An 11461-nucleotide genomic window follows, 5' to 3' on the forward strand; every position below is an offset into this window, starting at 1 on the left:
AACAGCCTACCAGTCCCCCACACAGCCGTGGTGAGGCACCTGGACCTGGACAAGTTTTTCCCTTACTCAGGTGTAGTAACCATTTATTGTGGGTGGGCTGTACTGCTGTTTCTGTTTTGTGTATGGGCTGCTGGACTAACAAGGGCACTGACCGGCAGGAGGTCAGATACCCTGTTAGTCTGTTTGGAAAAGGGGAGAAATGTGGCGAAACCAACCCGCCTCCTACCTGCTGACTATGGCCCCTGGGTTATTTGGCCCTTCAAGTACAATATTTGGGCATATTGGATTTGTATGGTGCTGCTGGCCCTTTAAAAACCATCTTGGGACATACTGTGGAGTTACTGGGTGGCCACCATTTCATGTATCAGAGGCACATGGTGAGAACAATGGATGAAGCACATGGTGAGAACAATGGATGGCGGCCATTTTAACTCACAGACATTGTTGTGACTTTTCTACACGGTGCCATATCGCCGGTATTTGGTACACAACGACATCGTGCAGTAATTTTAAACTATACAACAGGGGACACATTATACAGTAATTATTTTTTATATAATCTGTATATGTTCTGCGGAATCTGCATTAAACTGTATCTTCCAAACTACTGAATGGATCTGGGTGAATTTTGGATATGTGGTTGACCCAGATCCCCTGGTTCTGAGGATATACTTTATATGGGGTTATTGCATGTTTTGGGGTCCCTGTGATATGTTTCATAAAACTGTATTCTTCTGCCTGTGATAATGAGATTACCCATGGTGTTCAGTAATCCTATTACAGGCAGAGGGGAGGATTTTGTGTGGGAGTGTCTGTGTGTATTGTACAGATTGATTGGTTGTTTTGTCGCTCCCTGTGGGCGGTCCTGTATTCTCAACAACTGTAATAAAAACCAGGCTGGGAGTGCCAGCCTCAGTTCCTGCTTAACCCTCAAAGTGAAGTGTCGTCTCATTATTGGGGGAGGATTTATTGTATGCTGTTCCAGTTTGACTGCTAGGAGTGTAAACCTATTCGTATGGTTTTTCCTATTCGGCTGTATACAGCATTCATATGCTAGAGAGGATTCCTATGCTTCTCTGATTCGGTGGTTGTGGTGTCTGCTGCAGTGCTTGAAGTCCTCAGGAGCGCTAGGAGCATCCTTTAACGGAGGTACCCAGTCGGGGTGCCAGGCGATCCGTTACATAATCATACTTAGCATAATTTTCTTTTCCTGGCTATTATTCATGGCAGCATTTGGTTTTCACACCCTCTCTTGGTTTTCTTGTTACTTGACTGAGGAGTAGAAGCTACTGGGGTCCCTATTATACCAGGGGAAGGTATGCTTAATTGTTTGATTGTGTTTCCTGTCCTGAGGGTTAGGGGGAGGAGCTAAACTCATATGTTAAATGCTGCCATGAATAATAGCCAGGAAAAGAAAATTACGGTAAGTATGAATACATTTTCCGTAATGCCTCCAAAAAGCCTGTCAGTGCATTTAATGTCTCTGAGACCATCATATAGAAATAGAGTTTTACTCTGCTATTTCATTAAAAACGCTTCTAGTGGGTGTCTAAATGATAGCCACTAGAGGCATTTAAACTTTGCAATGAAAACATTGCCATTCTGCAGACAGCAATGTTTTCATCTGCAGGGTTAAAACAAGGGCGACATGGCAGTTAGGCCGTAACCCCCTAAGGGCGTTCTATGCCGTCCTTTTAGGGTGGCTCTCACCGCCGGCGGGCGGCATAGAATGTCCCGCTGTCCTGATTACTTACTTACCTGATCGCCGCCGTTCCCCCGCTGGCGCTCTGCGTTTACCTATCACCTTTATTAGCTAGCCTCCACTAACATTTAGATACTGGAGTGGATCTTTGCAACAGAAATTTAAACTTCTCTCTGTTTCTTGTTAATTGGATCATAAGTTAACCCTTTGAGATCCCCACATACTTTGGCCATTTCTAAGAAAGCCTATACCGACGGGGTTATCTCTGAGCTAACTTTCAGTCAGTGAAAAGCTTCAATAGCTTTTGTACTCACTTTGCCTCTTTTACTGTTTGGTTTTGAGAGAAGTGTAAAAATGCAAATGCTTTTAACCAATATCCAGTTAATAACAGCATTCTAGACTTCACCTTGTGTTCAGTTGTGAATGAGGATATTTTATCTTTGTATCTAAAGAAACAAGATCTTCAATCAAGTCAAGGTAAATATTTTTTGTTTTTTTAACGTTTTTCTTGTGATGTCAACTTTAAATCATTTAAATTTTTTTCTACATTATTTTCTGACACTCCTGTCCAAGCTCTGAATTCAGACGTGGTGCCGTTATTTAAGCCACCTAGTGAATCAGTTTGTTTCCAATAAAAAAAATTAAAAAAAATAGACCTGTGACTTTTTTAAATAAACGACATATCCATGCTTCTAACCATATATTGACTAAATATGTTATCTTATACAACAACAGTATAATACAATCCCCCTCTACCAGAACAAAAGTGAAAGGTATAAGACGGATTTGTAACCTAGAGTAACACAAATGTTCACTATGCTAATTACAAAAGGAATGCAACATACCAGGCCTTTGTCCTTAACCAATAGCTGGTGACCATCCTCACTCTTTACTTCAGTCTTCATTGGCCGTGCCTCCTGAGTGAGCCGCTGCCCTGGAAGAGTGTCAGGAAGTTGAAGGAAGAAGAGACTCTCCTCTCCTGAAACCTTCAGGGATTCCAGTAAGTCAGGGAGGGGTACATCTTTCCTTTCTGGAGGCTTCTTTACCACTGGAGCTTTACAAGGGGGAAGACTTGTCTTCCACCCTGCATCTTCATCTTCCATTGGCTCTTCCTTGACTGGGGCAAACAAGCATATTCTTTGACAATCCAGAAGTATTTCTTAGAATACCTTCCACTATTAATACAGACTATGAATTACTATAATTCCATATATTCTGAGTTTATCCAATACACAGAAAATATTGGATACACAGTAATAATGTAGTCAACATTGTGGCATCAGAATCTCTGGGCAGATACAACAAATTTTAAGGTTGCTAACCTTTGACCTTTCCAGGATCCACCTCCATCTGTTCCTCCTTGAGAATCCCAGGCAGAGGCTTTTTTTCCTCCTCTTCTTCTTCATCATCATCTTCTCTAAACAGCCACCCAGAGTGTGCTAGTGGAAGCTGCACAGGCTGATTCTGAGAGTCATTCCTTAGCCCAGGGTCATCGAGGAACTTAAATAAGAAAGAAAAAACAAATCAACCAGAATTAAGAGAGAGAATAAAAAAGGCAAGCACAAAATTAAAAAGGATCTTTGTGATATACCTTGTCATTCTCCAGCATGCGCAGGATCTGCTTTGTTTCCTCTTCTGTTTCTCGTTTTTCTCGTTTTATGTTTATAATGTGAGATGGACCAAGGTCAGCAGATTCCGTGGGGCCATCCCATCCAGCTAGGTAAAAATCATTTAAATCAATTAAACAATTTAAACATACACAAGGTTATACCCTAAAATGCTCAGAAATTAAGAATTGCCAACATTAGTGTAAAAAGATCACCCAGACCACTGCATCTCAAGGAATTGTTCTGAGAGCATTGTTCCTGACACTTTAACCCTGCAATGTAAAACATTGTGCCCACAGCAGCGAAGGGGATCGGACAAAAGGGAACCTATAGTTGTAAAAACGTACCTATGTCAATTTTTCTAATTTAACTATTTTAGTCTAAAATTTGATACACAAAATAAATGTGTGCCTTATCATACATATTCAAGCCCAAGTGTAACAAATTATTACACAATGAAATTATACCAATGCTTACTTTTCTTCTTGAGCTGTTCTGCTGGTCCCTGTTCAAAGATCGAATGGCTCTGTATAACTTGAGGTCTCCCGCGTCCTCTTCCTGGTCCATCTCCACGACGATCCCTCCCTCGCTCGGTCCGTTCCACCTTTACAGCCACCTCTTCTTTCTGTCTAGGGACAGAAACAAAATAAGAAAGGATGGAGGTTGGAGTGGGATGCAACTTGGTATCTAATGTAAGTTAAGGATGAAACACAAAGTATATAGTAATTTAGACACATGTAAACAAAACAAAGGAAACATGGTGACAATCAAACAATACATTAAGAGAGGGATGGAATAGGTGACAGGAGGTATGCAGACAATCGAAACAGACACAGCAACAGAAAGTTAGCAGCAAAATTCTTACTCTTCCTTTATTTTTCTGCTTATAATATTGGGAGCAAATGTTTTCTGGAAAAGAAAAAGAGAAGATACAAACATAGTTAGTCATTAACATCCTGAATTCTGTGTTACTTTACAGACAAGCTCCCATTTAGCACACTAGAGCGATCTGAGATCAGCTCACAACTTACTAGCAGCTACTCCAACTTGGAGAACTTAAAATGGTATCTGAAGGACACCATCAGAATCGTATCTCCTAAACGTATTTCCTGCACGCCCACGGAAGTCGCTGCATTATTAAAGAGTTACTTTGGAGATGGGACTATTTCTATGTAAGAAGACTTACTGAGAACTACTAATTACGTCCCCTTTTGTAGTAGAACCTGTAAAAAAAGACATTTACATGGAATACAGTGCCGGGTAAAGCTCCCAGCACTGTCTTTCATGCCTCATGCAGTCCAAACACGGGCTTTTCATTGAGTGACTGCACGCAATTTAACCTTGCTATGGGAGGGGGACAGGGTGTGTGACAAGGAAGGAGGTGAGTGTTATGTTTTTTTTAAAGAGGAATTTAACAAGGAAGGTGTGAGGGGAGAAAAAATGCTCCCCTTTGCAGGCACTGATTTATCAGCTTTATTTTTAGACGGAAAGGAAATTTCTTTAGAAGCTTTTCTTCATGACAGTATATTAAAGAACCATTGCAGGAATAGTTTGCTGTATATCCATCAGGCTTCTGTAACTTAAATCTTCCTACTATTGGCATAGATACCCAAACCTTATCATGCAGTGAAATGGATATTCAAATGTAAAACTCACTTTCCGGACACCTCCAAGCGTAAGATCGCGGGAGCGAATAGAGGGAAGACGTCCAGGAGTTAGGGAAGCAGATGGCCTGCGTCCAACCAATCCCCGTCCTCCACCTATTGGGGTACGAGGTGTCCCATGAGCAGAATCATTCCTTGCATCTCCTTCAGACATCCTGCAGAGTGATTATAAGATGTGTCCCTGCAAAAACAGAAAGAGAAAAAATGCAAAACATAAGAGTCACAGGTGTACATACACCAGACAGGAAACGATGGAAGTAAATGGATTCTATAATGTAAGGAGTCTGAGGAGTGGCCAGTGAAGTTATCACTAGGCTGTAATGTAAACACTGCATTTTCTCTGAAAAGACAGTGTTTACAGCAAAAAGCCTGAAGGGAATGATTCTACTCACCAGAACAAATTCAATAAGCTGTAGTTGTTCTGGTGGCTATAGTGTTCCTTTAACCCCTTAAGGACCAAACTTCTGGAATAAAAGGGTATCATGACATGTCACACGTCATGTGTCCTTAACCCCTTAAGGACACATGACATGTGTGACATGTCATGATTCCCTTTTATTCCAGAAGCTTGGTCCTTAAGGGGTTAAGGGGTTAAGAGATGTGGGGAAAAAACAGGTAGGAATTATTTAAAAATGTTTAGCCTAATCCCAGTTTCAGTGTTTGATTAAAAAAAACTGTACCTTCAGAGGGATTATGGGGAAACTTTCAGAAGAAATGTTGATAGAAAAGGCTCTTGCTGAAAATATGTTTATAGATGTATTCCATAAGAAAATGTTAAAGACTTTCTACAAAGTAAACCAATGTTTTACTCCTGTAACGACAATCTCTTACTAAATGCTTTATGCCCATGCCACAATAATTATCTTTTTTGTTGTTGTTTACCTGTTTTCCTTCTTCTAACTTGTAAAGATTTCTGACTTTCCTACTAGTGTTCCAATTGTAATACTAATAACCCTGACCATTTGGGGAAGACTGACAATTGCTGTTCTATTCCTGCAAAACCTATTTAGTGAAGGTGCAGTAAGAAACGACTAAAAGGGAAATTATTACACTTATGAGACGTGGCATTCCTATCAAATGAAACAGTCGCAAAAAATGTAATTAAAAATCATCAACAATAATATATGTACACAGGAATCCTGTATTTAAATAAATAACAATAATAATAAGCCACCAAACATTCTCTCTAAATCGTATGTAGCCACAGGACCTTTCCTTCCCCAGTAACCCTATTTGTGTACAAAACAATATAACTCACCTAAACTTTATCAAAGCCACATGTCGCAGTCCAACACGATGGTCACCAGTGATGACATCACTTCCTTGCGCACCAGAGGATGCCGGGAGTTGTAGTTCTGTGTTCCGTTGCTGTAACCCAGCCACTTAGCGGCAGGAAGGTGTATAGACTGGCAAAGAAGAGGCAGGTGGAAAAATAGAACTGTGCCTTGTTCATGGTTGGAACTAGTATATTATTCGTTCAGAAGGGTCTGATTTGGGTTTTTAATTGAGTATAACGCGCTTTTTAATTGCAATATATTCTCTAGCTCTGTTTTTTTTTTCATTTGTGCTATTTTGGGATGTATTTACATGGTTATGGATACAGTGCTAAATGTGGAGTAGCAACCACGAAGACTGACGTACGGTCGTGCTGATTAGGTCACCTAGAGGGGTTTATAACCTAAACAGTGTACTGTGGTAAATTAAAAAAATGAATTGCAAAATCTAGGCTAAATTCAGCTACTTCTCCATCTTGACAGTTTTAGCCTAAATCTTGCATTTAATGGTTACTTCACACCTTTTTAAAAGGACATTCCACTTCCCCCCTCCAACCCCAAAAATCACTGTTTAGTTATCCAAATGAAAACTTGCATGTATTTATATTAAAAAAAAAAAAACAGCTTGCAAAACCTTCAGATCTGCTTGTCAGGTGCCTTTGCAAGCCCTCCCCTTCTAACCCCGCCCATACATTCTTTGACTGTCCAATAACAGACTTCCCAATGCAGCTCAATGAGCAGTTTGTCTCATTGACAGCTGGGGGTGTAACTAGGTTAATTTCGAAACATGTAAATTTCTGTTGAAATCTGGACTTTTTGTAAAATTAAAGAAATAAGACACACTTCACACATAAATTGTACAGCGCTACGGAATCTGGTGGCGCTATATAAATAATAAAATACTAATAAAGCATTTCAGCAAGCTAAAGTTCTTTATGGTACTGGAGTGTCCCTGTAACTTTTCTTTTTTATTTATTTATTTATTATTGGCATTTATATAGCGCCAACAGATTCCGTAGCGCTTTACAATATTTTGAGAGGGGGGATGTAACTCTAAATAGGACAATTACAATACAAATTACAGGAACAATAGGTTGAAGAGGACCCTGCTCAAACGAACTTACAGTCTATTGGAGGTGGGGTATTAGAAACATTAGGACAGGGAATATCAAATTTTTTAAATTTATAATATCCAGTAGTGTATTAGCTGCCCTCCCCCTTATAGCTAGTAGATGTCACCCAGAGTATAACAATATTGTGACATCCCACAATATACTCCCCATACCCCTGCCTCTATTTTTGTTTATTAAGATTCTGTATTAGCTTGAGCAGCATGTGGACAATATGAATGAGATTGGGGCAGGTATAGTATGGTAAACTGTGGCAAAGTTAATAGTTGGGATTTCACCAGTAATCCAAATAGGTTTAGGCTTAGACGCACTAGCACTCAAGATGTTATGGAGAGTATTGCAGGTCACAACATCTAATGCTTGGATTAAAAGAGTTATGTGTTTTAGAAGACAGTCTAATGGGAAGTATGAGGGTAGTTGCATTCTCTAATATCTAGAGTACTTTGGACTGATAGGGGTACCTAACCATAATCCAACCCAACTCGTTCTCACCAAACTAATGCTTTCAAAACAGTGCACTTGCTATATTCCACCCTGTAGTGAACACACTGTTGTGATGAGCAATGCATAAATGTCATTTATACAATAGTGAATCACCAGGTTAGTAATGAAGTTTGGATTGACTTGATTTTTTAAAACTATTTTGTGTGAAGTGAGCTTTCCCATTTAAACTACAAACACCATATTTAAGTAGACTTAATTTCTGCCAGACCTGGGTGTCTTCTTGGCAAAAAGTATGTTTTTGCTCACTTACTAAGTTGAATAAAAAAAAGGGGGGGGGGGGGATTAAACAGTTTTCAGGCAGTAATGGTTTAAAACATAGGGTTTTATTCACTAAAGCAGGATTTGTAGAATAGTAACAAGGGAATTGCAAGCTTTAGGTAAAAAGAAAATATTCTTGAATTAGAGGAAAAAGCTTTCAAGCAAAAAAATAAATAACAAGTCCATCCATTTTCTACAAAGTCTGCTACATCCTGTGGAGCTGGTACTTCATAATTGCGATGCTATGTGACACATAACCCTTATTTAAGGTTCTGTGATGTACTGCTAACAGCTGAGATAGTAATTAACATTAACCCTATAAGGTCTAATGACTGAGTAATTTATTGCATCTGTAGCTACAGCTCAGAATTCGAGGCAATTAACATCAACTGGCATGGGTGAATGGAAACAAAAGATGAACACAAAGGGGGTTATTAAGTAAACAGGGGATTTTGGGGCATATAGAGTGTACTGCAAGTCTGTGCATATGGGTAGAAGCAGTTACAAGAACATTCTCAACTCAGCGGTATGTTTTCTACCATCTTGGAATACATTTGCAATTTCCTTGTCAAATCCCCCAATTCTGAAATAAACATCCTAGTATCACAATTAGTGAATAAAAAGTGTATAAGTAATAAGTAAAACAGATTCAGCCCTTTGACCTGTTTATATTGAAAATATACAGCAATATAATTTAAAGATGGAGCAGTTGGGGGGCGGAGCCTGACAGCTATGCTGACCGCTTGCATGCTGGAGAGGCTCCTGCTGAGTTTGGCCTTTTCAGCTGAAATTCTGGACTCATGGCTGACACTCAAACAGTGTACTTTAGCCAAGTGTGCAGGCAGTTGGCACTACCGTGGACTCCACGATCAGGAGTTTTGATATGAAGTTTGAAGCATGCGGCCTACTTGGGAGAGGAGAGGGGCAGACGGCTGCTGCCCTGTTCTTATGCGTGGCTGCCACTTAACAGCCCTGTGACACTCCTCACAAGCCTCGATTCCCCCCCACCCCAAGGGCCGGCGGGGGTTATTCTGGTCCCCACTGGAGGGAGCGGACGCTATCCAAACTATCCTGGCAGAGCTTACCCAGCATTTGGACTTGTGTGCTTACAAGATGGCGGCCTCGTGGCCTACAGAACAGTGACATCCCAACTCCTATTACCTGTACTCAGGGTTGGACTGACCACTCGGGCACATCAGTCAGGGGCCCGGCCGCACAGCCATGCTCTAGCTAGAGAGATCAGAGATCTCTCCAATGGGAACGGCAAAAAAACTCTTCCATCGATTGGTTGTGGGGCCCCTGAGGAAGCGCAGGGCCCCAGCAACCTACTGTTCTGCACATTACTCCCTTCCATTAAATGAGACCTGGAAGCATTACCTGCTCTCTGCCAGGTCTCCTTCCTGTCCCACGCGGCGCTCTGTGCATGGAGAGGCGGAACTAGGAAGTGCCTGTACTCTCCTCACACACAGAGCCCTCTCACAGCCAGCGAAGGGAAGGAGCAGCAGCCTGCCACAAGGAGCTAGAAAAAGGCAGTGTGACGGATTCCCCTATCCCTGGATTGTCATCCTTTTTATTTTTACTTATTTGTTACACTGGGTGGTACGGTATATGGGATTCACCGAACACCTGGGACCCATGTAGTTCACATACCGAATGAACTGCCGCATGGCCAGACCACCCAGCGGAGTCGTGTGTTGCTCATTGACCCTTTTTACCTTTGTTCTCACCTCAGTAACCGCAATTATCACAACGTTCTAAGCAGTCGGCTGGGTGGTCGCCGTTCGTATGTGCGAACACATGGGGGCGGCCATCTGTTGTCGGAATGAGTACAACGGTGTTTGGTCGTCGAGTGCATGGAACTATAATTGGACATTCTACGGCGTGAACACCGCTGGGACTTCCATCTCCACACAAGTTTGGTTCTATTCGTCTGGGAAGAGCGGCGTTCGGTGGAACCTTACTCCTGAACACAGGGGCACACAACCAGTGTACGCACAAACTGTTATATTTGTGATTTTATTGTATTTGGTACTTCCGAAAGACCGACCGCACAGCCTGAATCTATGGAACTCTTTTGGGCAGGCGCCTCGTGTGCGGTCGCTGCGTTCGTGGGATCTGAGCGCTTTTTGTGGATATGTTAGGAGCTCAGATCCAGGCTATGCGGGGAAATGCGACTTGAGGGGGTACCTACTTGTTAAATATGTATTTTGGGGTGTTTTTGTTATTTATTTTTTTGTGTCCTTTTACTGTAGTCCCCTCAGTGGAGAATGCCCCTGGAATATGTAATAAGTAACCCCTTGCATGGGACTTGCATATAAGGCCAGTTTATGCTTCCAATAAATCAGTTCTTGCTTACCCTCAACATAGAGTCTCATCTCATGTTTCTAGGGAACAGCTATACCAGCTATACCATGCTTGCATTATCGTGCTTTGGATTATGGTAGTATCACTCTAAATTGGGGGAAAGAACATCCTTGTTGACGAGACCCCTCTTCCTCTCGGGGTGGCCGCCACATATGGTGGCAAGCGGTGGGATGGTTCTTGTTCCCCAGAGAAGATGCTGATCTTGGATGCAGTAACAGCATAGCAGATGGAGAGTCAGTATGCGCAACTGAAGAGAACCACCTTAAAGGATATTTTGGAGAAACGTGGGCAAACGGCGAACAATCGTACCAAGAGGGATTTACTTAACTAATTGCTGGAGATGGATCTTGCTAACACTCTACCCGAACCAATGCTACCGAATGCGGAGGAAGACGAAAGGATGCGGACCATTCGGTTATGATTAACCCTGTTCGGTTCAAACCCTCCTGCTGACATCGTGATGCAGGTTATGGCAGCCGTAGATGCAGAGGACCGAGCTAAACAAGAGTGCCAAGCAAGATTAGCGGCAATACAGCGCTCCAAGAGTCCAGTCCAGCAGAGAGTACATCGACACCTTGGGAACGTAAAAAGGTGCCATTTGCTGCATTTAAAAACTTTCAGGAAACAGAAGGTGAAATAGATGGGTACCTTGCGGATTTTGAGAGGCAGTGCGTGCTGCACAAGGTACCCACTGGCGAATGGGTCGCTATTTCGTCTGGGAAACTGTCAGGGAAGGCAGCAGAAGCATTCCGGGCTATCCCTGACAAAGAAATACAGCACTACACCACAGTAAACAAGGCATTGCTCATCCCGTACGCTGTCATCCCAGAAGCATACCGCCGGCGGCTCTGCGAAACTAAAAGGCAAGGGAATTACTCTTATACTGAATGGGCCTGTCGCCTCCCTGAACAGCATCCCACTGGGTCAACTGATGCCAAGCCATATCGGGAGAAGATGT

General features: G+C 42.0%; 1 protein-coding gene across 2 annotated transcripts in view; it reads right to left on the reverse strand.

Moving 5' to 3' along the window:
- The window catches only part of POLR3D (RNA polymerase III subunit D), a 243513-nt gene extending 237201 nt beyond the window's left edge, over positions 1-6312 (reverse strand). For both annotated transcript variants that reach the window (XR_010090448.1, XM_063448475.1), the window contains exons 1-7: positions 6232-6312; positions 4966-5154; positions 4175-4218; positions 3787-3938; positions 3294-3418; positions 3025-3202; positions 2548-2819 (exon numbers count right to left, since the gene is read on the reverse strand). Coding sequence is in view for 1 of the 2 variants with exons in the window: in XM_063448475.1 (XP_063304545.1) it covers positions 2548-2819; positions 3025-3202; positions 3294-3418; positions 3787-3938; positions 4175-4218; positions 4966-5127 (933 nt within the window). In the remaining variant the exon portion in view is untranslated. The remainder of the gene's footprint in view (positions 1-2547; positions 2820-3024; positions 3203-3293; positions 3419-3786; positions 3939-4174; positions 4219-4965; positions 5155-6231) is intronic.
- Between the last annotated feature and the right edge of the window lie 5149 nt (positions 6313-11461).

Source organism: Pelobates fuscus, chromosome 3, assembly GCF_036172605.1.
Source record: "Pelobates fuscus isolate aPelFus1 chromosome 3, aPelFus1.pri, whole genome shotgun sequence".
Lineage (NCBI taxonomy): Eukaryota > Metazoa > Chordata > Amphibia > Anura > Pelobatidae > Pelobates > Pelobates fuscus.